Source organism: Aspergillus multicolor (assembly GCF_047715735.1).
Source record: "Aspergillus multicolor strain CBS 133.54 unplaced genomic scaffold BDW74scaffold_18, whole genome shotgun sequence".
NCBI classification, from domain to species: Eukaryota; Fungi; Ascomycota; class Eurotiomycetes; order Eurotiales; family Aspergillaceae; genus Aspergillus; species Aspergillus multicolor.
The window spans coordinates 517,492-540,270 of NW_027395969.1; the positions used below are offsets into that span (position 1 = coordinate 517,492).

The 22,779-nt window shown below is 51.7% G+C and overlaps 8 protein-coding genes across 8 annotated transcripts; 4 read left to right on the forward strand and 4 right to left on the reverse strand.

Annotated features, from left to right (window-relative positions):
• Positions 1-1,537: 1,537 nt before the first annotated feature.
• On the reverse strand, positions 1,538-2,962 carry BDW74DRAFT_38572 (uncharacterized protein). The gene is made up of 3 exons (XM_073732656.1): positions 2,837-2,962; positions 1,901-2,788; positions 1,538-1,846 (listed from the first exon to the last, which is right to left on the reverse strand). Exons 1-3 carry the CDS (start codon positions 2,846-2,848, stop codon positions 1,739-1,741), a joined length of 1,008 nt encoding a protein of 335 aa, XP_073582440.1. The 5' UTR covers positions 2,849-2,962; the 3' UTR covers positions 1,538-1,738.
• An 88-nt stretch (positions 2,963-3,050) lies between these two features.
• BDW74DRAFT_38603 (haloacid dehalogenase, type II) lies at positions 3,051-4,052 on the reverse strand. The gene has a single exon (XM_073732657.1). It carries the CDS (start codon positions 3,961-3,963, stop codon positions 3,172-3,174), a length of 792 nt encoding a protein of 263 aa, XP_073582441.1. The 5' UTR covers positions 3,964-4,052; the 3' UTR covers positions 3,051-3,171.
• A 2,869-nt stretch (positions 4,053-6,921) lies between these two features.
• On the forward strand, positions 6,922-10,774 carry BDW74DRAFT_179709 (putative nuclear migration protein; the record flags this gene model as incomplete). The annotated part of the gene is made up of 2 exons (XM_073729530.1): positions 6,922-9,886; positions 9,936-10,774. 2 exons carry the CDS (start codon positions 6,922-6,924, stop codon positions 10,772-10,774), a joined length of 3,804 nt encoding a protein of 1,267 aa, XP_073582442.1.
• Positions 10,775-11,189: 415 nt separating this feature from the next.
• On the reverse strand, positions 11,190-11,697 carry BDW74DRAFT_186013 (cytochrome b5-like heme/steroid binding domain-containing protein; the record flags this gene model as incomplete). Its single annotated transcript, XM_073731172.1, has 2 exons — positions 11,383-11,697; positions 11,190-11,267 (listed from the first exon to the last, which is right to left on the reverse strand). The coding sequence occupies exons 1-2, from the start codon at positions 11,557-11,559 to the stop codon at positions 11,190-11,192; spliced, it is 255 nt and encodes an 84-aa protein (XP_073582443.1). The 5' UTR covers positions 11,560-11,697.
• Positions 11,698-11,926: 229 nt separating this feature from the next.
• BDW74DRAFT_168872 (putative mRNA splicing factor RNA helicase (Cdc28)) lies at positions 11,927-15,316 on the reverse strand (the record flags this gene model as incomplete). Its single annotated transcript, XM_073726907.1, has 7 exons — positions 11,927-13,201; positions 13,232-13,456; positions 13,490-13,521; positions 13,561-13,663; positions 13,703-14,112; positions 14,146-14,501; positions 14,538-15,316. The coding sequence occupies 7 exons, from the start codon at positions 15,314-15,316 to the stop codon at positions 11,927-11,929; spliced, it is 3,180 nt and encodes a 1,059-aa protein (XP_073582444.1).
• A 382-nt stretch (positions 15,317-15,698) lies between these two features.
• Positions 15,699-17,905, forward strand: BDW74DRAFT_38631 (uncharacterized protein). Its single transcript, XM_073732658.1, has 4 exons — positions 15,699-16,006; positions 16,072-16,351; positions 16,404-16,886; positions 16,941-17,905. The coding sequence occupies exons 1-4, from the start codon at positions 15,837-15,839 to the stop codon at positions 17,556-17,558; spliced, it is 1,551 nt and encodes a 516-aa protein (XP_073582445.1). The 5' UTR covers positions 15,699-15,836; the 3' UTR covers positions 17,559-17,905.
• Positions 17,906-18,854: 949 nt separating this feature from the next.
• On the forward strand, positions 18,855-20,981 carry BDW74DRAFT_156099 (putative RNA binding protein). The gene has a single exon (XM_073724945.1). The coding sequence runs from the start codon at positions 19,413-19,415 to the stop codon at positions 20,586-20,588; it is 1,176 nt and encodes a 391-aa protein (XP_073582446.1). The 5' UTR covers positions 18,855-19,412; the 3' UTR covers positions 20,589-20,981.
• Positions 20,982-22,704, forward strand: BDW74DRAFT_156102 (putative cyclin-dependent protein kinase complex component). Its single transcript, XM_073724946.1, has 2 exons — positions 20,982-21,115; positions 21,174-22,704. The coding sequence occupies exon 2, from the start codon at positions 21,450-21,452 to the stop codon at positions 22,167-22,169; it is 720 nt and encodes a 239-aa protein (XP_073582447.1). The 5' UTR covers positions 20,982-21,115; positions 21,174-21,449; the 3' UTR covers positions 22,170-22,704.
• Positions 22,705-22,779: the final 75 nt, after the last annotated feature.

The window sequence follows — 22,779 nt, forward strand, 5'->3', positions numbered from 1 at the left end:
CAGCACTAGTCGCTTCCCGGACCCATCTCGAGCTCTAATTCCACGTGGGTTGGTGCAGAAACGCATGCAGGTGTTTCACTGGTACGAGAGTAACAAGAGCCCACGGACACTACGCGGCGGTCCGAGGACTCCGTAGTCCATGCTGGACTCTGGTCTCTGGTAGGAAGGATGCAGATATTGGTACTACTTCTCCGTAGTGACATCCTATTACGACGAGACTCGTAAGGGGTAAAGTACTCGCCGACCAGATCACCACCCTAATTACCCCCCCTTTAATCCCCGAGTCAGTCGTACCCATAAACGGAACGGCGAATAACTGTTTGCTGTATGACTGTCAATCTTCAATTTATCAGCGTCAAGCGGTGACCCAAAGGAGTGTAAAGGACACCTATTCAAACATATTACTGTCACTCCGTACTTTTGCACGGTATGCTTGACAGTGAGTGTAGAGAACTGAACAGTATACGAGCTGTAGGAACACTAGCTTGCATGAACTTGCATGAGCGATCTTGAGCCAAGGGATGCAGTGCATGCACCCTAATCGCACCAACAGCCTCCCTAGACCGAAAGCCGCGGTAGCCGAATATCACAATCCTCAGTAATCCTTATAAGCGTCTCCTTTATCCAGTTCAGGGGCTAGCATCTCGCGTCAACTGCGTATTGAGACAGTGGTCGGATGTATCGGTATGTGAATTCCGCAAGCTTTGTCTGAGGTCTCCCAATGTGTCGGGTCGAGTGGTCCTGATCTCATCGAGATGGGTCCAAGGGCTGAAGGATGAGCAAATGAGCTTGCGTACTCAATGTTCAATGTCCAGCAGAAACTTAGATGGGCGCCCGTTGTCTCTTCGACTGTGTGATTGGCATTTTTGCGGTTGGAGGACTCTGCTAATGATTGGCTATTAGGAAGCCATTAGCGAGGTTAGACTTCCGTAATAGCCGGCTCGAAGGATTTGCAACTTCAGTTTGTTGCAGCCAGGTCTAAATTCGGCAAAGCCAGCGGCGAGCGTAGTGCTAGTTGGCGGCGGCTAATATTCAGTATGCGGGACGTCGATTTTGTACGATTTTATGCCGATTTCAGCGAAACATGCAGATGGATTCCTTTGTCCCTGAAGTCAGACCACAGTCCTCCGGGCCAGAGACGGGGCTGCCAGACCGAGGACATGGTCAAGACATTACCTATGAGACCCGAGTCTTATCCTGCGAGAAAGTCAGGGATGGTGAGCAGAACTGTCAAGTTGTCAACTCTGCAAATGTGCCCCGCAGCCCCGCACAAGCCCCGTGGCTGACTCATGCGCAGCTTGCAACTCACCCACGAACATTCTCTTCATTGGGCTAAACTCCAGGTCCCCTTACTGACTTCGCTAACCAGGTATCCCTGGCCTACCCGGCATCATCAGCTATAATCTGCCCTGGTAGTCCAGCGTCCTGGGACGGGAAGCTGGGATGATCAGGCACGCGGACCTATAGTGTCTTGTCAACCGTGCTCGATCTGCACGAGCTTCCATTTCTCGGGACACTATAGAGCCGTCGGGTCATACATAGCAATCTTCTACCGTCCTAACGCACTGACTCGATAAGCGCATGCTACCGTAACGACTATCAGGCCTGGTAAGTGGACAACAAGTTGACAATCTAGACGTTATGCATTACACTAATAAGCCACAGTTCGTTACCCCGAACTAACGGCGAATTCTTGGGACAACCTAAAAATAAGCCGAGCGTCAACGAGCAAACAAGGCTACGCGTCTCGAGGCAGGATATTGGGCTTTGGCCCAGAAGGCACGACCATCTGAGAGCTGTCAGCGCCTTGTTTCTTTCCGAGGGACGCAAGATATCCGAATTTGTACTATTGAACATGGTCAGCCTTCGTACCACCTCCCTGCTGGGGCCATTAACTTACAATATCGAAGAAAGTCGTCTTTCCGAAAGCTCCTCCGTTCGTTCTCTCCGAGTCGTCATAATACAGCCGTCGATACCATGCATCGATAAGCGGATAGTCGTGGCGGACCATCTTCAAGTTGCATTTGAAGATCAGGTAGTAGGCTACGTCGAACCGTGCGATCGTCGTGTATAGCCTCACATCCGCCTCGGTGATATGCTCTCCAAAGAGATATGGCTGGTGTCCTGGCTGCACGAGGTGCTCCTCGACACGATCCAAGGCCTCGAAAAGCGGGTTTAGATTCGTCTCGTACGCCTCCTGTGTAGTCGCAAAACCCGTCTTATACACCCCGTTGTTGATACGGTTATACACCCACTCGTTCATCGCATTGATCTCCTCTCTCAAATGAGCAGGGTACAACCCGCCACCGGGCCGATTCACCTCGCGCCGCTCCTCAGGAAGTAAGTGATCAAACTCCGAGTAGAACATGCGGATAATCTCGCTGCTCTCATTGTTCACGATCGTCTCCTTCTTCTTATCCCACAGTACAGGAATAGTATACCGACCTTCATATCCGGGGTCTGCTTTGAAGTAGAGCTCGCTCATCGTCGTGAAACCATACAGCGGGTCTTTCTTTGCGGACCCGTGTCGCCCGTCCTCCGAGAAGAACCAGCCCTGGGGCCCGAGCTCAAAATCACAGACCACCAGCTGGATGATGTCGTCGAGGCCCTTGAGCGAGCGCACGATGTTGGTCCTATGTGCCCACGGACATCCGTAGTTGAGGTATAGCACGTAGCGGTCCTTCTCGGCGGGGAATTCGGCGTCTGGGAGAGCTGATACCCAGGAGCGGAAGACCGAATCTTTTCGCCGAAAATGACCGTCTTTTTCGGCGTGCTTGTATGTCTTATGCTGTTGATATTAGTAATCGGCTGTGAAGACATTAGATGGGGATCTTACAAGCTCTGCCATGCTTCTTTAGGGGTTTTTGGAAACGGTCCTTGATGCGGTGCAAAGGAAGACGCCGCGCTGGGAACCCCTCCTACCCCGCTCATTATATACTTATGCCATCCTGCAGCTATATTTATAATTGCTTACTGGTCTTCTGCCTGGCACCACATACTTACTCCGTATACTATAAGGAAGACTTAAGATTTATAATCAAAAAATCAGATAAGATGACGTGACGTCATGAGATTCCATTTCAAGCGTTCCATGGATCATTATACGGAAAATCCCGCAATACAGGCGCTCATTACATAGGAAGAACAATTACGAATCATAGCTTACAAGCTCTACTCAGTCGAAACACCCAGCTGTCTCGCGACCTCTACGAATCCATCTGGACTGTCCTCCATCTCCACGGCCAGGTCCACATATCCCTCCTGTTGAGCTTTCTCCAAACTGCCAAACTCCTCTCCAACCCTCTCAACGTAGATTGTCCCAAACCCACAGGCCTTGGCAGCTTTCAAGTCTCGCAGATGCGCCGCAACTAGTACACACTCTTCCGGCTTGAAACCCAGTTTCTTTGCTGCCCCAAGGTATACCTGCGGCGACGGCTTGTAAGCGCCAAAATGCTCCGCGCTGACGATATCCGTAAAGGGTAGCGAGCCATGCTTCACAAGGTCCTCAAGAAGAGAGACGTTGCCGTTGGACAGTGTGCTCGTGCGAAACTTGCTGCTTAGCAGCTTCAGGCCTTCCACGGTATCATCCCAGGGGTCGAGTCGGTGCCAGCTTTGAACGAGGTCTTGCAGTTCGCTCTCCGTGAAGAGGTCATCGAGTAAATGGGCGCGGAGAATTTCGACGAGCGAGTCATTATGGTGTTGATCGATGGAGACAAAGCCGTTGGACGGGTCGAAAGTCGATGTGAAGCGGCCGTAGGATGCGCGCCAGTCCTCGGCCATGCTGTGCCAGTTGTCTTCTGTCATTGCTGATGCCTGGGCGCGAATGTCTGCAAGCAATTCCCTATCACTGTTAAGGGCACGCTTGCTAGCTTCCATGAGAGCCTTCGTAACGTTTTTTCGCCATTGGACTGTGGTGCCGAATACGTCAAAGAAGAGAGCTTTGGTCTGTGTGTTGATAGGCATGGTTTCGATCTTGTCTGATGTCTGCTGTAAAAGGGATTTGGAGTGTTCTGGAATCGGCTTTGCGGCGTGCAGAGGGCCCTTGCTAGCGCCTTGGAGTTATCTGAGTTCGTACAGGATAAGTGATGCTGCAGTGCTGGATATTGAGGGGGATGTGGTATCGTCGTTGCGGGCGCTTAGTCATGCGGGGAAGGATTCCAACAGGAAATTGGAGAACGCGATAATGGTCCGGCATTCCGGCTCATTCTCGCGATGCTGATTCCTGTCGAGGTCAACTGCTGCTGTGTCGACTCTGTTAGTTGGTCCTGAGGCCGGGCCAACCCCGATTCTCCGACTGCTATCCGGCATAGACACGGATATCAAAAGCTGCGACTCCGATCAAAAATAAGTTTGCTCTCAGGACCTCCAACATCCAAAATCACATCGTCACCTCGTCTATTGTTTCATGTAGATGTTTGAGATCCTTCAAGACTATGCGGGAGATTTTCTCCTGCAAGCCCTGCGTTAGCTGACAGGGAGTCAAGGCTGGCTAGCTGTGATGACAGCTGCAGCCTGTCGCTCTGCCGCTTCAACGAGTCATATCCAGATCTCAATAAACGAGACAGCCGAAACGTCACCCAGGGCGCTGAGTGATATCAATTTGACGCGTCGGGTGTCCCGATGAAATATGATCTCGACATCACATACAGCGAATTGTCTAAGATTCTAAACGAGGGCTCAGAATCAGGCAAATGCGACGTGGGTCCGGACACCTAGCCTGCCAGGTCTCGCCTCGGATGGACTCTCTCGCACTCACGTTCTTTGACTTAGGCCTCGGCAAGCGCACGTTCGTTTACACTACTTTAAACTTGCTATCAGAACAAGAGCAAAAACCTTGAGTCAGGTAGCGGCAGATCTGTTTCTCCAGTTCCAATCTTCGAGGGGCATACTTGTATGTAACCTTGAGCCAGCGCCTGATTTGTCCGCAGCTGCATCTGCAGTCTTGGATGCAGCCTGCTGCAAGACTGCCCCAGGCTAGACCTGTGAAGAGACAAACATGCAGATAATTTGGGCGACGGATCTTGCCCCAAAAGCGGCATCTGCCGCGACAGTATGTGGACAATCACGGCTCTGAACTTCTGAAGTCACAAAAGGAGGATTAATCTACGTCTAATCAACTCCTCCATATAGTCGACCCCATTTCTCAATTCGCGAGGCGATAGTCAGTGGATGGTCCGGGACCGGCGAACCGTGGAAATGACGGTGGAGAGTTCTATGAGCTGTGGCGGATTCAAGGATCCCACCGGCCAGGGACAAGGAGTAGAAGAAGGCAATATAATATCAGCGACCATTATTTGGTCCGAGGCACGGATATGGAGCTTTGCATAAGAAGGGACTCGATTATTACTGAGTGGATTTGAAGTAGCTGACATGTACTCGCAGCTAATCCGATACGACAGCAGCAAACATCTTAAAGACGGTTACATTTGCGCTGCGAGATCAGTCTTTCAGCTCTTTGTTATCGGCTGAAACACGGACCATAAGCTCACTGGGAAATTGCATCGCGACGATCGCCTCGAGGCCGCGACTCTATCTCTCCAGCTTTCCGCTTTCAATCGTAGGATGGCCCGATGGACAGCTTGGCTCTATGTCACTGTCAGACTCAAAATTAGAATTTGATGTCTCGATCTCGCGTATCCGAAGCCATCCTCGTCCAGCACGCCAGCAGGCAGTCAGATACGCGTCTACAGAGTAGATGCTGAAGATACCTACTATTAACTACACTGAATGCAGCCAGTGGAGTCGCCGGTGTGTGACTGAACTCCCCATCACGCGCTAAGAGCACCCCTAGTAAAGACCATGGCCGACCGTTTCCTATATTAAGGGCCATTAATATTGATATCTGATTTCGCGATCATAATTGGCACATCTTTTTCCTAGGCTAACTGCGGCTTTGTCTCCTTTCTCCTTTTTGCATCCTTCGCTGTGGTTTCAGATCCGTTCTTGTTCCTTGATCCCCCTTTTCTTCCCTATTGATTGGCCCTGGGCCTTCCCCGTGCACAGCATCTTTTGACTCCTTGAGGCAACTCTCTGACATCACGGCCAATGACGCGCCTGAATCTGGCAGATCGCTCGTCGGCCTTGCTCAATTTGCCGTTGCGCGACAGGCTGGAGACCGAGCAGCTCTGGTGGGGAAACGAGTGGCTCCTTGCTAGTCGCTTCTCTTCCCCATCCCCTAACGAACACCCCTGGACGAGCTAAGAGTGACGACCACTCCGGGAATCTTAGCATGGCCATGGCTGGCCCATCAGGTCCTTTGCTCGCGTTGCCGCAAGGCTCAATTCGCGATCTAACAACGGTCTTCTCCGTACTTTGTGCAGCACTCTTCTCCCTCTTTCTCAGATCTTCCTGCGAAAGGCGAGGGATTGGACAATCAAGACTAAGTTAGGGACGCAAGGTGTCGCAAATACCACCCGTTCCTCCTCATCCGTCTATTTTAATCTATGCGGGTGTCTTATCTGCCCTTTCCTCGACTTGTTTGTTCGTGACTCAACTCGCGACCCTCAATAACCACCGCAGAGGATAACGCGCGGGCTCAAACCACCGTACTCGAAACCTCGAGCCTTCCAGTGTTGGTGCGAGTAATAACGCATTTCCAATGTATGTACAAGCTACGTTCTTACGTCCTTACATGCCCTTGTGATTTCTACCCTGTTTCAACTCGAGTCTAATCAGCTCACGCGTCTCGGACTAGAAGCCGCAGCAAAGCTCTGATTGATATTCATTGCTGCTTGCCGGCTCCGTTCGAATTCCGACCGTTCCCACGTTTTCTACTCGGCCCGCTGAAAAAGCAATCAAGGTGCAGTCAATGGAAGCTTCATAGCACAACCGCTCAGTCCAGTGTGTGCAAGAGAACCAACGACTGCGAGCCTTGACTAAGGCGTTGTGCTCTCTGATGCTCTAACTGCAGACCCAGTGGCCATGGAAGCTATGTACCAAAGCCCGCCGGCTGCGAATGCATTCCCAACGCCTTCCACAACGCCGGGGCGGCCACCTTCAATCCATATACGGGGCGACTCGCTGGACTCGCCGATCTCTCTCCCCAATCACATCTCTTCTCCCGGTGGACACAGTGAATTTGACTCTATCGCCGACGAAGATGTCATTTCGCCTTTGGATCCCAGAAGGTTTACACCCACCCTGCACGCCTCACTTGTTTCTGAGATTCTTGCTCTAAGGCGAGATGTGGAGAGCAAGACCAAGGCCATTGATGTTCTGGAGAGCACCCTCGACGAGACTCGAACAGAGAATGAAGAGCTGACAGAACGGCTGACCAAGCACTCCAAGGAGTCTCGGTCACTGAAACATCAATTGCAACTGCTGGAAGGCGGCAGTTCTTCGGCACTTACGGAACTGGCAAAGGAGAGGGACAGTGCACTGGATGGGGTATCTGAATACCGCAGAAAATTCGAGCAGGCACAGAAAAAGGCTAGGAACCGCGAGGAAGAATTGGAAAGGACAACGAAGTTATGGACTCGTGACAAAGAGGCCTGGGATGGCGAACGGAGAAATCTGGAGCGGAAAGTTCATGTTGTCGAAGGCCGTCTCAAGGTTGTCCTGAACGAAGTTACAGCCGTCCACGCTGCAAGCTCCCGCGAGCCTTCGCTTCACGATTCACAAGACGCACTGAAAGAGGCGTCTACAGGCAAGGACAGTGATTCGCTGAGCATGTACTCGAGCAGCCAAGGACGGCGACGAACAAGTATCACGAGTTTCAGTAGTGCCGCTAGTGATGACCATTATGGGCTCAATGACGGGCGTTACTCGGTTATGGGCACTGCCGGCATGCTAGGTTCACAAACGAACCTTGCAGATGAGCTAGCATTTGACGAAGTGGACGAGTTTGGCCTTGATGATGATGATATGCCTCAGTCCCCTGAAGCGCTTCCCGAAGAGCGCCCTGTTTCGGTGCATTCGCAGATGTCCCATACACTGAGCAGTAAAGCACGAAAAATACTCGGACTTTCGCTTGACGAGAGGATGGACAACTTCGCTGCGAAGAGTGAGGAGCCTTCCGAGATCAGGAGTCCTCCGCTGGAACATGCTCCGCCGGTTAAATACCAAGATACGGGTGTTCAATATTCTCCTCCTGCTTCTCCAATCTTGCCTCCAACGGCTGATAAGTCGGTTGAAGCGATTGTGGAGCCTCAGAATGACAAGGTGTCTCTATACCAAACAAAGGAGAGCAGCACATCGACCTTGACCATCGATATGGTTTCTGCCTCCGCCCAGACCGTGGATAGTCTTCCCACCCCTCCATGGACGCCGAAAGTCGATACATCACCAGAATCAATTGTCGAGCAAGTCGCGATGGTATCTGCTTCTGTCCAGACAGACATCCCCGCCGAAGTTGAAGCCAAGACCAAGCCCCTGGTTGAGGGCAAGTTAGCAAGCATCGAGATCCCGATGATCACGATTCAACCTCCCATTTCCGAACCTTCTTCTCCTCGGGGAAGTGTGGTCCTACCACCTCGAACCAAGAGTATTTCATGCCAGGCCGACATCAAGCCAATCAACGGAACTCGCACGACTGGTATCCAGACCGAGCCTATCCGCATCGATCAACGCCCCGTCAAACTTCCGGCAAGCTTGCTCCCATCCGCAATTCCAGATTTCCCGCTGAGCACGGCCACTCTGGACCACGCCATTCGACCATACCGTGCCCCTTCCCCGAAGACAGTCAAAGACCAGAGAAAGGTGCCACTTCTCGTGGTGGAGACGCCAGCTGATCTGACTGCGCCGAGCAAATTAGGTCATATTCAGGCTTACCCAGGAAACAACGACAATGGTCCCCTATCAGGCGACTCAAAGGCTAATCTGAGGCGACCTTTGCGATCCAGTAGTCTCTTCGCTGGCTTTGAACAGACAAGCGATGATGAAGCTGAGGGCTCAAGGGACGTTTTCACGGACGATGAGTTGCTCAACCGGCCTTTCGCATCATACAAGGTGCGACGGGGCAAGCTTGTTTCTGCGAGTGAACGCCGTCGCAGTTTGGAGGAGGCCATGTTGCCGGATCTTACTGAGGATCTCGACTCCGAATCTCACTTCGAGGTTGGGGTTAGCAACGAATACACAAGCCCGCCAGGGTCATCTTGGTCTCGTTCTGGACCTCCAGGATTACGACAGCAAGATATGCGTAAAGCAGCAATGATCACAAGCGGAGCAGCAACACATATGAGGCGAGCGCGTAGCCCGAGCGAGCCGAGTATCGACAGTGGCAGTGGTAGCAACGCATCCAGCGTGGCGCCCCCGTTCCCTGTCCCGATTCGACTAAGCTCGAGGAAGTTCCCTCAGACTGGAAGTGATGGACGACAAAGCCCAACGCCCTCCTCGCGAAATTTCTCTGATCGCCCACGCCCAAGTATCGTTCGCCGCCCTACGCTGCGACGTGTCCGCTCCGCGGCCACAATGTCGCAGACGGATCAAACGAGCCGGCCGACAACCCGATCGTCTCCCGCCATGTCAATGTCTTCATATAGCCACGATAGCCCTCGCCATCCTCCCATGCCATTTGATGACATCACAACGCCTCGGGATCAACAAAGCTCTAATGCACGCGGCTCTCGTCGACCAAGCACATCGCAGCAGCTGACTCACGAACGACAAGAATCTACGACATCGGTCCAGCCTACTAGTGTAGTTGATGCCATCGCGCAGACCATGGTTGGCGAGTGGATGTGGAAGTATGTTCGCCGAAGGCGGTCATTTGGCGGCGATAAGGACAACTGGGAAGGTCGCAATGCCGAAGAGGTGTCTGCCAGCATCACCAATAGCGGAGTAAGACACAAGCGATGGGTATGGCTCGCGCCGTACGAAAGAGCTGTAATGTGGAGCAGCAAGCAACCAACTACTGGACCCGCCCTGCTGGGCAAGAGTGGTAGGAAGTGTAAGTACCTAATTCTCCGCCACGGAATGCAAAATGCTAATATAAACAGTGATCATTCAATCCGTCCTCGACGTTAAAGATGACAACCCGTTGCCCAAGGGCTTTACTGGCCCAGTCCAGTTCAATCGCTCTATCTTAATCCTGACTCCTCAGCGAGCCCTCAAGTTTACAGCCACCAGCATCGAGCGTCACTATATTTGGCTAACAGCCTTGTCATTCCTGAGCCACTCCGCAATAGGCCTTCAAGACCTTGCCTCCCTCCCCCCAGTACCTCAAGAAGAATACACCCGCCCCGCACCCACCGCAACGCTCCGCCGCAACCATATCCGTGACTCGATCAGAATCGCCAAGGGTCGCCCGCGCCCCTTCCCCACGGGTAAGGGGAAACGGGCCTTCACCCACCCAGAGCCTGTCCCGGAACTGCCCGCTGATCTCGACGCTGAAGTACGAGCGTCCGAAGACGCAGCTGCTCCGCCAACAGTGCCGCGCTTCTCAAACCACTCTCGCAAGCGCAGCAACACCGCGCCCAGGATGCCGATACCCAATATCCGCAGTTTCTCAAGCAATAACACCGCGCCTTCCATGCGCAGCTCGTCTGATGCTGCAGCGGCGCCTTCTGTACCCTCACATGGCCTGAATAGCGTGCGCAGTAGCTTCAGCCACCGTGGGTCGGAAACGAGTAGTGTGCGAGCGGGCAACTTCTTTGACGCCATCGGCACCGTGCGTATGGAGGCTTTCATTGACCAGACTGAGTCAAATCGCTACCGAACTGGAAACCCGCGTCGCCATACGCGCAAGCCATCAACCCCTTGGAGTATGAGCCAGGGATACCCTGAGTTGGAGTCTCCGTTTGAGGAGGTTCATGAAGACCCATTCCACGGTTTCTAGCCCTGTTAATCTTTTCCTCCTTGCATTTTGTTATTTCCCACTGGAGTTTTGTTTCCATTGATACCATCTAAGCGATTTGTTTGGGACTGCATACGGAGTATATATAAAACATGTACATAATCAAATCATTCTATCTCCTATCTGGACATACTTGTCGTCGACATGCATGCGCGAGGTACCTAGTTGAAGTAGATTTAGCCGCAACCACTATCAGCGAGAATAATAGTATTCGATTCCATCTCTAACATGGAGAACATGGAGAACATGGATAACAATAACAACGATAAACGGCACATGGTATAATATGTATGAAACTTCAGCCCCATCTAGTTTCTGCATCCTCAAGATGCAAATCCCGACTCCCTCCAAAAGCATCAAGCAGTATATATGCATTTATCTCATGTCGGCCGAGAAATCATAGCTTCGCGCCCTCCTTCACATCTCCAATCTTCAGCTTCGGTGAGTACTTCTTCAGCACGCCGTCATTGTGGTACTATAAACAGGGGGAGAGAGAACAAGTCAGCCAAGTACTCATGTCACTCCATGCCAGGCGCCGCACGTGAGGTTGCGGAGAACCTAGAGATACGGGGATGGGAGGGGAGTCGTACCTTCCAAAACTGCTTTGAGGCGTCTTTCCCCGCGACTCGCTTCAAGATCTTCGCGCCACCGGGGTGCTCGTCGACGAAGTTTGTGACGTCGTAGACAGAGTTGTCGACGATGATGTACAGGCCTTGGTCGGGGGTGTTGTGCTTAGCGATGTCGGCGGGGGTGAATGTTTTGCTCATTTTGATTTGTCTTTTCTCTAGTCTTTGCTGAAACTGGGTTTGGTTGTTCCGGGTTAGTTTTGATATGGAGTCTTGATTGCACAAATGTTATAGGAGCTCGCTGGGTATTTAGAGGTTGGGGGTGACGGGGAAGATGCGGGATGGCAGGCTGGACCGACCGTTGGCTGGAGTCGAACCTCGGCTTATGGATTCCGGAGATGAGCCGCGGTCGATTTGTTTCATGGGAATTGTGATTGGTTTTGGGAAACGGGTCTAATGAATTATGGGCCTTGCTTTATGCTCGCTATATCAATGGACTATGAGTTATGAATGTGCCATCTACATCTACGTACACTAGATATCGTACACATGACATGAAATACATGAATCAATCACGGCTCTTCTCCCCTGCCGCCCCCTGCCCCTTCGGTTTCTTTTCTGTGCCTAGCGTCTCAAGATCCTTCTTCTTGTAGTAATGCGGTGCAACCTCAACCAGCCACTCCGCCTGCAAGGGCATATTACTGCGCATGTACTCCTTACTCGTGAGAACCAGCTCAAAGTAGATCACCCATCGCGGGTTCACTTCGAAAAGTGTACTTGACGGGTGCAGATATACCGTTTGCCCTGTCTTGATAGTGCGGTAGCTGTCGCCGCCGCGCTGAAGACGCGCCGCGTTCGGGAAGAAACCGGCAGTGATGGCCTTTTGAATCGGGACAATATTGTTCGAGCCGCAAGAGCTAACGGCGACCTCGACGCGGTCGCAGAGTTTCGCGAGTTGGTCACGCACGTCGCGTGCTCGGGTCAGACTGCGCTGTTGGAGGAAGTTTTCTTTAGCCCATACGTAGCTGAAGTCGGAATCTACCCATTGATTCCAGATGTTGAGGAGGGTTAGGTGATCGCCGCCTTCTTTGATGGTGAATCGGTTGCGAGCACTGTCTGCATGGATTTTCTTGTCTTTTGGTCGGAAGAAGAGTGCGCTCGCTTCGCCGAGCATGGAGACGATCGATAAAACTTCTTCAACGCAGCCTTGACCATCCGCAGCCAAGATTGCCTTGGCCAACATCGGGTCTGTGGGGAATTCGGCCATCTGCCGCCCGATCTTGGTAAGCTCCCCACGGTCGTTCAGTGCTCCCAACGCATAAAGCTGCTCTAGTGCTCGAATGATCGTCTCGGCCGGTGGAGGATCCATAAAGTCGAACTCGAGCAGCTGGTCTATTCCCAGCGATTTCAGCATAAGAATCACGCTGCTCAAATTCGTCCGCTGAATCTCAGGCGTCGTGCTCTCTTCCAATTCGTTGTAGTACGCCCACTTGGTGTACAAGCGGAAGCACTTGCCTGGCCCAACTCGACCTGCTCGGCCTGCTCGCTGGTTTGCTGATGCTCGTGAACAGGGTGTTACTACTAAGCTCTCCATGCCGGTCCTAGGGTTGAAGACATTCTCTTTGACGAAGCCGGGGTCAATGACATAAACAATCCCGTCAATAGTCAAACTCGTCTCCGCAATATTAGTAGCCAACACCACCTTCCGCGCTTTTGGTGGTGTCGGCTCGAAAATCTTGGCTTGCAGGTCAGACGGCAGATTGGCATAAATTGGACATATGATCATTTCCGGTATCTTATTCCCGAGTTTTCTTGCAGTCTCCTGTAAGCTTTGCTCGGCGGCCTCGATTTCTTCTTGACCAGTGAAGAAAACGAGGATATCACCTGGCCCTTGGGAGACGTGAATCTGGAAAATCGTCGTGATAGCAGCAGCAAGATAGTTTGCTTCTGGTTGCTGCGTGTAATGGATGTCGACATTGTACATGCGTCCAGGAATATTGAAGATTGGCGCGTTATCAAAATAGCTCTGAAACTTCTGCGCATCCATGGTCGCGGATGAGATCAACAGCTTCAAATCCGGGCGCGCCTTTGCAATGTCCTTCAATAGTCCACAAGCAATATCCGTTGGCACTGTACGCTCGTGTGCTTCATCGATCATTAGGGCTGAGTACTGCCCCAAATCAGGCTCAGTAAGAAGCTCACGCAATAACATACCATCCGTCATGTACTTCAGCACGGTTTTGTCGCTTGTGTTATCTTCGAATCGAATCGAGTATCCGACTTCGTTGCCTAGCTTGACCCCCATCTCTTCTGCAACGCGTGAGGCCACACTCATGGCTGCGACACGTCTTGGTTGCGTGCAGCCAACCTTCATCCCGTTCTTCGTGTATCCTGCCTCATGGAGATACTGCGGAAGCTGCGTCGTCTTTCCAGAACCCGTTTCACCAACGATAATCAGCACCTGATGATCTTGAACCGCTTGAATAATCTGATCGCGAAACTGATATATGGGCAGCTTTTTCCGAGTGTCTTCGATACTTTGCGCTTTCTGCTCCGCCTGGTCAAGCTTCTCCTGCAACATGCGCTGTTCTTGAGTCATCATCTTGCGCGTACCCTTCATTTGAGCGTCCGCAATGAAATTGATCTTCTGTGTGTCGTCAAAGACATACTCGTAGTCACCCTCATCCACGAACTCAGCCCGGTTAATCTGGGCTTTGGCCTTTGCAGACTGCTCTAACTCCCATTCCTCATGCTCTGTAACGAACTTCTCCTGGCCCATCTCGTCACGGTCCACGTATCGCTTGTAGAGAGCATCCTCTTTCTTCTTCAGATCAATCTTGCCCTTCTCTGTTATATAGTCCTCTGGCATCATATACCCATCGCGATGATCGTCAATGCGTAGTCTCTCTTCTGCAATGCGCAGTACCTCGCGATTGCGCGCAAACTCTTCTTTCTCCCTTCGCGTCAGGTTTGGATTCTCGCGCATTTCCTGCGTCTCCTCCGCAACCTGTCTCCTTAACAGTGCCAGCCGTTCGGTCTCTCGTTTCTTGAGATACTCCTGTCTTGATCTCAGCCTGAGATCTGGCATAGCAGCAGCCCGGGCCTTGGAATCATCCGCCAATGCTCGTCGCCTGGCCGCCTCACTATCTTTTGTCCGATCCTCCACGATCTTCTTCGACCGCTTGTCATCCTTGTTCGCCAACCGCTTTGCTAACGCATCACGCTCCTCAAGGTCTCGTTTCCGGTCACGCTCTTTTCGTTCTTCAAGGTCCAGGTCCGCCGAGCTCGCCCTTGAATGTGGTGATGCAGACCCATCGTCCAGCCTCGTTCTCTTTGCCGGCGACTCCTCAAACTCCTCTTCAGCATCCTGCCGTTCCTCCTCGTCCAGTACCTCCTCGTCACCCCACCGGCCTTCGAAATCATCAACATCGCGCCGCCTCAACTTCTTTGACCGATGCCGGTCCTGGCTATGCTCGCGCTCCCTCTTCCGGCTCTCATCTTTCTCCCAGCGACCACTGCGACTCTTGTTATCTCCGTCACCGTCACGCCCCTTATCGCGTCTCCTTCGCTCACTTTCTTTTCGATCAGATCCCACATTCCTGGGCCCTAGAGAACTTCCACTTCCACTCACACCTTCATCATCGACCTCATCCATATCTAAAAGACGATATCTCTTCTTCTCTTTCGCCACTGCGCTGGCTTTCGCATCTCGACCCCCGCTGCCGGTCGCGGCGCTGGTAGTTGCGCTAGCTGTAGGCTTCCCAACTCGTTTATAGAGATCCGAGCAAAACGAACTGACCTCGTCGGCACCGGCATCGAGAAAAGGTGCTATCTTATCTTGCAGCGACGAAGATGATTTTGCGGATGTCGCGGTGGCGAGAATAAAGTCGACGACAGTTGGGTCAGACGCATTCGCTAGGCGAAGGAGGGAATCGGAAACAAAGGTACGGTTGTCCATTTTGCGATAGATTTCACGCCAATATGTCAAAGAAGGCGTTCGGATCACGAAGAGTTATTCAGACACAGGTTGTTATTTACGGAATTGATTTGGTGGCTGTCAGCACTAAACGCGCATTGTCGCCTCGGGAAATCAATTGTCGGGGATGGTCTAGTATATGGTATAGATTAGCATGAGTAGAGATGGCGATCAACCCCTTCAACCTGAGCCCAGGGACAACTGGGTGGTGCTCCGAAAGTAATGAGGTGAGGCCGAGTCGGAAGAGCAACTCGCCGCCTTCTACTCCGACGCCAAGAAATCGATCAGTCGGTGACTAAAAGAGCTTTCAGCAGCAATATACTCTTGGGGATGATATTCAATCAGGTACCGGTTACCGATTCGAATTCGAGCCTCAGTTGGGCAGGGGTCTTGCCAAGCATGTCCGATGCAGTATTGCGTCTACGCAGCAGTTTATGATGGATCTTGATTGTGGAGATTCCCCCGTTTCTAGATCTCCAAACCCAAGACCATAACAACAACAATGGACCCTCAGGAAGTTGTCATATCCGCCTTGAAAGAGAGAAATATACCGCCGAAACGTGACCAGATTGCATTAGCTTTTCAGAATGACATCAATATTATCCGCAATACGGCATGGGTGCAGGAACACCTCACCCCGGACACGCTTCTGTCGCAAGAGGAATTAAGATTGTATGCTCTGCATTCTACCCTGTTAACCAGATTGCTCGGATGCTAACCCTGGACCGTTTACATAGGTACTCCAAGCTAGAAGAATCCGGTGCCTTATCTGCTCTGATCGGTGACACGAACTTCGATTCCTGTCGACCTTTCCTAGACGTTGACCTCCAAAGCGCAATTGAAGCGCTTAACACTTCCACGGCGGATATACAGGAGCAGACAGATATATTGACATCCCAATATGATATTTTGCATCGGCAACTTAAGCGGGGCGGCGACCAAGCATCCAAGCAAACTAGAGAGGTGGAACGGCTACGACGGAATCATGAGGCAGCAAGGCAGAATACGGCTACTGCGGTAATATTCTCTTTATGGGAAGGGTGATGACCTATCGCTAAGAGCCTCACAGATAAGCGAAATGGCGCAAGAATTAGAAATCAGCCTCAAGAATGAAGCAGAGAAGTCGACCATGGACGGGAAGAAGATACTTTCTGCTTTGACGGCGCGGCTGAAAGATAACGATAGGCTATTATCAGACCTCGAGGCCCTTGCATCTGGAGTAAAGTCCTCTGACGGCGATGCCTCTATCATGAAGCGGACAATGGAGCTGAGCAGTATCCTGTCTAAGTATGTCGCGGAAGAGATATATTGCAGGCTTGATCGCTTGTACCTGGAGAAACTCCTCGATGGTAGCAAATTAGCCTCAGACTCTTCAACAGAGAAGAATACCGAGACTGTAGCTGGGCTGCATCAGGAGATGGATTCTCTCTACCCCGAAATCGATATCCTGGCTGAAATGTCCACCAAGCAACAATTTGTGGAGCCTATACTACGACAGCTCCAGGATTATCATGGTCAGCTACGCATAGCCTCTCATCAGAAACTTGACCTTGTAGGCATTATTCTCCCTTGTCTGCCTTGCCGTTGACCTAATGCGCATCGCTAGATTCTCGATATGATCACGGACATGACTACATGTACAGAAAATTTGATCACAAACCTCCATGACCGCGAGTCTCTGTGCGCCACTCTCGAGGCTCTCGCATCTACGTATCGGTCAGAGGTGGGTGATCAGATTTTGGACTCGGGTAACTCACGACGAGAAACAATGAGAAGATTTTCCACACAACTCACATCCAAGTCGGTACAACCAGGGATACAGATGGGTCCTTTCCCTGAATTCGACGCCCTGGCCGGGCTTCTGCGCCGCTTAGGTCTGTCATCCGAGACTGTCTTCCAAGATGAAGAAGCTGAGGGTGGGATCCAAACTTTGATTACGGAACGACAGCACATGCTCGACGGACTGCACAACTATGGCATTGCGAGTGACTCACCACTGGCGGTCGAGCTGCTACCAACAGATCGGGCAATCAGGCTTCTTTCTTCCGCTCTGGAAGCTGATTCTCTGTTCACAGCCTCCTTGTCGAGCGTGGAGCAAGAGAGGATCGTCTCAGAGCTTGAGTCCAAGCTCAGCCGTATCCAGAAAGGCATTGAAAGACTCAATCATGACATTGTTTACCAGCGAGACAAGAGCCAAGAGACCTTTCTGGACAGATGGGGGTAGGACAGATTTGAGGCCGTGCTAGAGCGTCGGCCTCCATCATGGCGTCAGCACTGGGTAGTGGTTTTCTTCGGCATGGAGCAAGCGTTGTTTCTACCCAACGTCGCTGCCTACTGGATAAGTTCCAGTTCATGTCATGCTTGAATCGATCAGAAACCAACGTTGCGCGGTGCATATTATTCGCTGATTCGTTTGTGGCTGGTGCCCTGGCAGGCGGGCATCCATTTCAGGTATGAATAGCCGTTGGAAGATAACCAATACCAACAGAAACTCGGTCTAAGCAACGGTGCAGAGCCGCGGTGGCGAATATCCCCTCCTTCCATAGGAAGGCTGTGAAATACGTCTGCGGCTCTTCCTGTTCTCGGACTGCGGCCCTGAGAGTTTTCTGTCGTCTGGGGTTACCCCTGCCGCAAATTCCGTGCAAAACAGAGACTCATCCAATAGATACCAATAGATTCTCGTCTATCTGAACAAGCTCGAGTTAGACTCCAGTGATAACAACCAAACAATCTCACCGCCGTCGAGTGTAGATGTGCTTTGATCCTGGACTGCGGCGCACAGCCACAGAAGCCCCCGCCACCTTCTGTTTTAGGTAGACCACAAGATCCAACCATACAACAACTACACGCGCAATCCTTCAACGGCCTTGTCTACAGAGTACAGAGATGACATCTTGTCTGCATCTGTGCCCGGTGAAATGACATGCATACAGAAGGCTACCATGATAGCTCGTATCGGCTCGTCCCGCTATCGCAGTCGCCACCCCCGAATGCATGGCAACCAACGAGGCACTGCACCCATAAAACCTAGCATTAACGTGAATATTTCCATTTTGAATACCTTCGTGGAAAGCAGCCAAAATAGATGATTGCGACTTCTTCAGTTCAGGCTCGGCGCCCTACCTCACGTTAAGCAAAGAGTTCTTCCTCCATTGTTTAGCCAAGTCACCTGCTCTTTGTCCGACCCGGCGCTCATGGAACCTGCCCGGCTGACTTGAGGGAGCCATGAAGGAGTTTAACCCAGTGACCGAAACGCATAGAACGCAATGAATGTAAGAGAATCTTCTCGTAAAAAAGGTGGGGATGATTGAAGGAGATGCAAGCTGAACTACTGGGATGGTGGTGGGCTGTGCGAAAGGATAGGGCTGTTTTCTGCTAGCATTTACGTAGTGGGATCTTTTCCGTGCTCCGAGTTCTTCAGCCTTGTTGACCCTGCTAGTGATGCATGCTAGGCTGCAGTGCTATATGATATTAGGCAGGTACCCGGATCCTAGCAGGCCTGTTCCTGGGGCTCCAGATTACACGCATCCCGGTCGTCTTCCCATAAGGCATCTTTCTTCGAACTCCTTCGGGCGCCATTCCTGAACAGATATAAAGGCGACTTTGTTCACCTCTTCCACTGTTATATATACTCATCTTTGTACGTACACACAGAGAAAGACCTCTGACTGCTTCCCCGTACTTTGATACAAAATCAGGCGCTCGCCTTTGAACCCATGACGTCGACCACATGTTCTTCATTCATGACTGCGCTTTGAGGGAGGCTCCTGTTGTCGCAGACTAAACATCTCAAGGTATTCTTCCTCTTTGTTAGTTGCTACTATGTGGTATCTTTGTGTTTTCCTGTTAGCCCTTTGTCCGGGGATTGGCCTGGGCCGAGAACGAGTATACTTCAAACAAGCCATACAATTCTTAGTCGATATTTGTACTCGAGACCTCCTTACCTGTCAGGACTCAGTGCGGCTTGCTGAATATATTTCCATCTGTTGTCGGAACTGCATAGTGTCCAGTCTCGCCTGGAAAACTTGCCGGAAGACCGAACTGCACCCGTTTGTTATACAACCACTGACATTTTGCAATGGAGGTTCGAACACGAAAAATCATTCGCCGGTACGTGACCAAAGACGGCGGGGGGATTTTCAGGCGCCCAAAAAACCTGGATCGAGACGAATACTACTACAATCGCCATGCCCATCGTGCACGTTCCGAGGAGAGCCACTCACCATCATATCACATAATCGAGACAAGGGAGCCTTTGCGATCAAGGTCAAGCCCCAGCTTCCTGCGGAGACGAGATACGTCGCCGGTCAGGAGCAAGCCGTTCAAGATGCGCTTGCCGTATACTATCAAACGGGTAACACGAAGGGCAGACGACTATGAGCCTAAACCAAGAGGTCGGGACAGGTCACCTCGCACATTCGTCGTGGATCCTCCAGAGATACGGTACGCTTGGCCCAAAAGCGAGAGACGAAGGTCTCCCTCGCCCGAAATTCATTACATTTCGCCAAAAAGAAAGCCTTCTCTTCGAAGGGTCTCGCCTAGAAGGTCATCTCCTCGCGGACTATCTCCTCTGCCCCTGCGAAGGGAAACAGAGACAACCGTGGTTGTTGAAGATACCCCTAGAGAGCCGCGCTCACTGGAACGCCGCAGAGGGCCTAGGCCACCACGCGAGCGGACGCCGGTTATTGAGCGCGAGCCGTTGAGGCGGAGACCGGCTGTCGTGGAGATTCATCAGTCTCCAGACCGAAGACGAGAGCGCAGTGGAAGCACTGGACGACGTCAAGTTCGATTTGCAGAGGACATCATTCGGGAAGAGTACGAACCGCGAGCTCGAAGACGCGATGAGTATTCGCTGTCTGAAAGCGATATCGACTATCGAGACGAACCCCGGTGTCGCGTTCATGAACGCAGAGTACGCAGAGATCTCGACGACATACCTAGGTACCGGTACGCGTCGCCGGAGAGAAAGTCGTATAGGAGCACCGATTTACCGCGGCCGTCTGTCAGACCGAGTTGTCTTCGGCCTCGGATTATACAAGATGGAAACCGCGAAATCTCAGAGGACGGTGATCGTATCTATGCCGAGGCACGCAGAAGAAGAGAGCAAGAGCGACGAGAGCTCCGCGAAGTCGTGTCACATTCGAGTTCACGATGGAGACGCCAAATCGACGAGACCCGAGACTTCAGCTCTGACGACGATGAGTATTACTCTTGCGGGATCGGCCCTCGTCAATATGGCCGCCGCTGGCTTTGAAGGAGCACAGTATTGGCTCCGGTTATTGAAGAGGTGTATTTCCCTAGTTATGTTCTGTCCTTTGACGGTTTCTTTTGTTTTGGGTTGAATTTCGAAACGGCGCTCAAGAAGGACGGAGTCTGGTTATCGGTCACCAAGGTTATTAGTGTAGTCAATTTCAACAACCTGAAGCATCTCTAGAAGTAAATGCCATGCAAGATTATGTTTGTTCCTGCACCTCTTTCACATGGATCCCAGCACTAAGAAACCTTCGCGACCATGCAGAGAACGGATGGAACCGCAGTGACGGTCGCGGCTAAAGAAGGCGCCGGGGAAATAAGCAGGCTAGTGCCCGATCAGTCGAAGCCCACGAGGGCTTCATCTCAACCAAGATCCCAGTCTCCATGATGATACCGCCAGCTCACAATTATCGAAGGCTCGTGATGCAACCTGCAGACGGGGCGACAATCCTGCGCAACAAAAAGTGATCTAGATCAACGGTTAGCTTGTTTGCCTGCCTCTGGAGGGCAGGTGCTCGCAGCCTCATCGTGGGTGGTGTGCTACTTCGCTAATGAATCGATGGCCTCACTAACAGCTGTATCTCAGTGGCCTTGAAAATCGAACCAGAACAACCATCACAGAACTCCGAAGCTGATGGATCGGTTCCTCTGAGTCTCATATTCTTCCCCCACCCCGCCCTGAGCCCCGTCACTCCTCGCCGCCTCTCGCTTCTCAACTTAGCTTGATCTACGACGTGCGCGAAACAAAAGCCGGGCAGTCCGACCATGCTCTTGTCATCTACATTGCGCGGTACATCTATCAATACAGACGTACGTTTCGCACCTTTATACCTATCCCATCAACCGACTGCGGCCGGTCGCAATGAACAGTGGGGGTGCCGAGGATGAGGGTCAGCCTGCAGTTGATGATGCAAAGGCTCAACAGATGCTTGGACTACTATCCTTGCCTGACGAAGCAAAGGATGACCCGAATTTCCACCGCATGCACATAAACACCATCAAGCCAGAGAATGCTATGGAGCTTTTATGTGCGGCCGTGGACACCCTCGAGGCCATATCAACAACACGCACGCTAGCCAACATTGGACTTGGTACAAAGAACGATTTATCAAGCGGCGAGAACACACCAACGCGGGTTAACGAGTTGCATTTTCATCCTCACGGCCACGATATCTTGCAACAGTCTCTTCTCTGCAAGCGATTCCTCTCCAAACGAGAGCCACCAATAACGCTCAAGGAGTATCTCACGCGATTCCATCGTTACTGTCCTTTATCCACAGGAGTGTACATTGCGGCCAGCCTGTACATCACCCGACTAGCCATTGTTGACCCGGTCATATCAGTGAACCGGAAAAATATGCATCGACTGGTGCTGGCTGGGCTGCGCGTTGCGATGAAGACTGTTGAGGATCTGGTATATTCTCATGATCGAGTTGCTAGGGTGGGTGGAGTGACAAGTACGGAACTCACGCGACTGGAGATCAGCTTCTGTTTTCTCACGGATTTCGACCTGCGTGTCGACGAACAAACGCTGGATGACCAGGCCGGAATTCTGCAATGGTACTTGGAACACCCTATCTAGTCAGAGCTGCAAACTTGAGCTAGCACGGTTTGCGGATCGTTGCTGGTACGATAGGTGGGACATCGGTGATAACTCCAAAGCTTGCTATCATCAGCAGGCCGGGCGACCTAGGTTTGGCATTGTTTATCACTTTGAACTCCATATTGGTATCATTTGGTCCCCTGGATACCTCTTGTGTATTTATCAGCACTAAAACCCTTTCATGATAAGCGAGGGTTTGAATTCGGAATCAATGCGGCTGCCTAACATGACCAGAGGGGACAGCGCTGCGGCTGAGTAATAATGCGCGTAGCCAGGTTGATAACGGCTCTAAATCTCGAGAAGCGTTATTCAATTGAGATCTAGCCGCAAAAACACGTAGCTGTAAGATAACAATAAGTCGTTGTTGAGCTGTACGGATAGTGCACGCCTTCCGCGGCATCGTTGTCGGAATCCCTGAGGCGCAAAAGTGATCGTCCCTTCAGCCCGTGCAGTCTTAGCGTCCGCAGCCTCGCCTCCTCGATTGACAACCAACAAGTGACCTGTTCGCTCTGAACCGCTTTTTTTCGCTGGGCGACACGGTCTTCCTCCTCTTCGCTTCTCTTTTATTCTCCCTGATTGATGCTCTTTT

Excerpts from the sequence above, each read along its gene's own strand:
- BDW74DRAFT_38603 (XM_073732657.1), bottom strand. The coding sequence starts at position 3,963 with ATGCCTATCAACACACAGACCAAAGCTCTCTTCTTTGACGTATTCGGC.
- BDW74DRAFT_156102 (XM_073724946.1), top strand. The coding sequence starts at position 21,450 with ATGAACAGTGGGGGTGCCGAGGATGAGGGTCAGCCTGCAGTTGATGAT.
- BDW74DRAFT_38572 (XM_073732656.1), bottom strand. Across the intron at positions 1,847-1,900 it reads AGACGACTTTCTTCGATATT|TACAAATTCGGATATCTTGC; the intron begins GTAAGTTAATGG and ends CATGTTCAATAG.
- BDW74DRAFT_156099 (XM_073724945.1), top strand. The coding sequence starts at position 19,413 with ATGGAGGTTCGAACACGAAAAATCATTCGCCGGTACGTGACCAAAGAC.
- BDW74DRAFT_38631 (XM_073732658.1), top strand. The coding sequence starts at position 15,837 with ATGGACCCTCAGGAAGTTGTCATATCCGCCTTGAAAGAGAGAAATATA. Across the intron at positions 16,007-16,071 it reads TCGCAAGAGGAATTAAGATT|GTACTCCAAGCTAGAAGAAT; the intron begins GTATGCTCTGCA and ends CCGTTTACATAG. Across the intron at positions 16,887-16,940 it reads CTCATCAGAAACTTGACCTT|ATTCTCGATATGATCACGGA; the intron begins GTAGGCATTATT and ends GCGCATCGCTAG.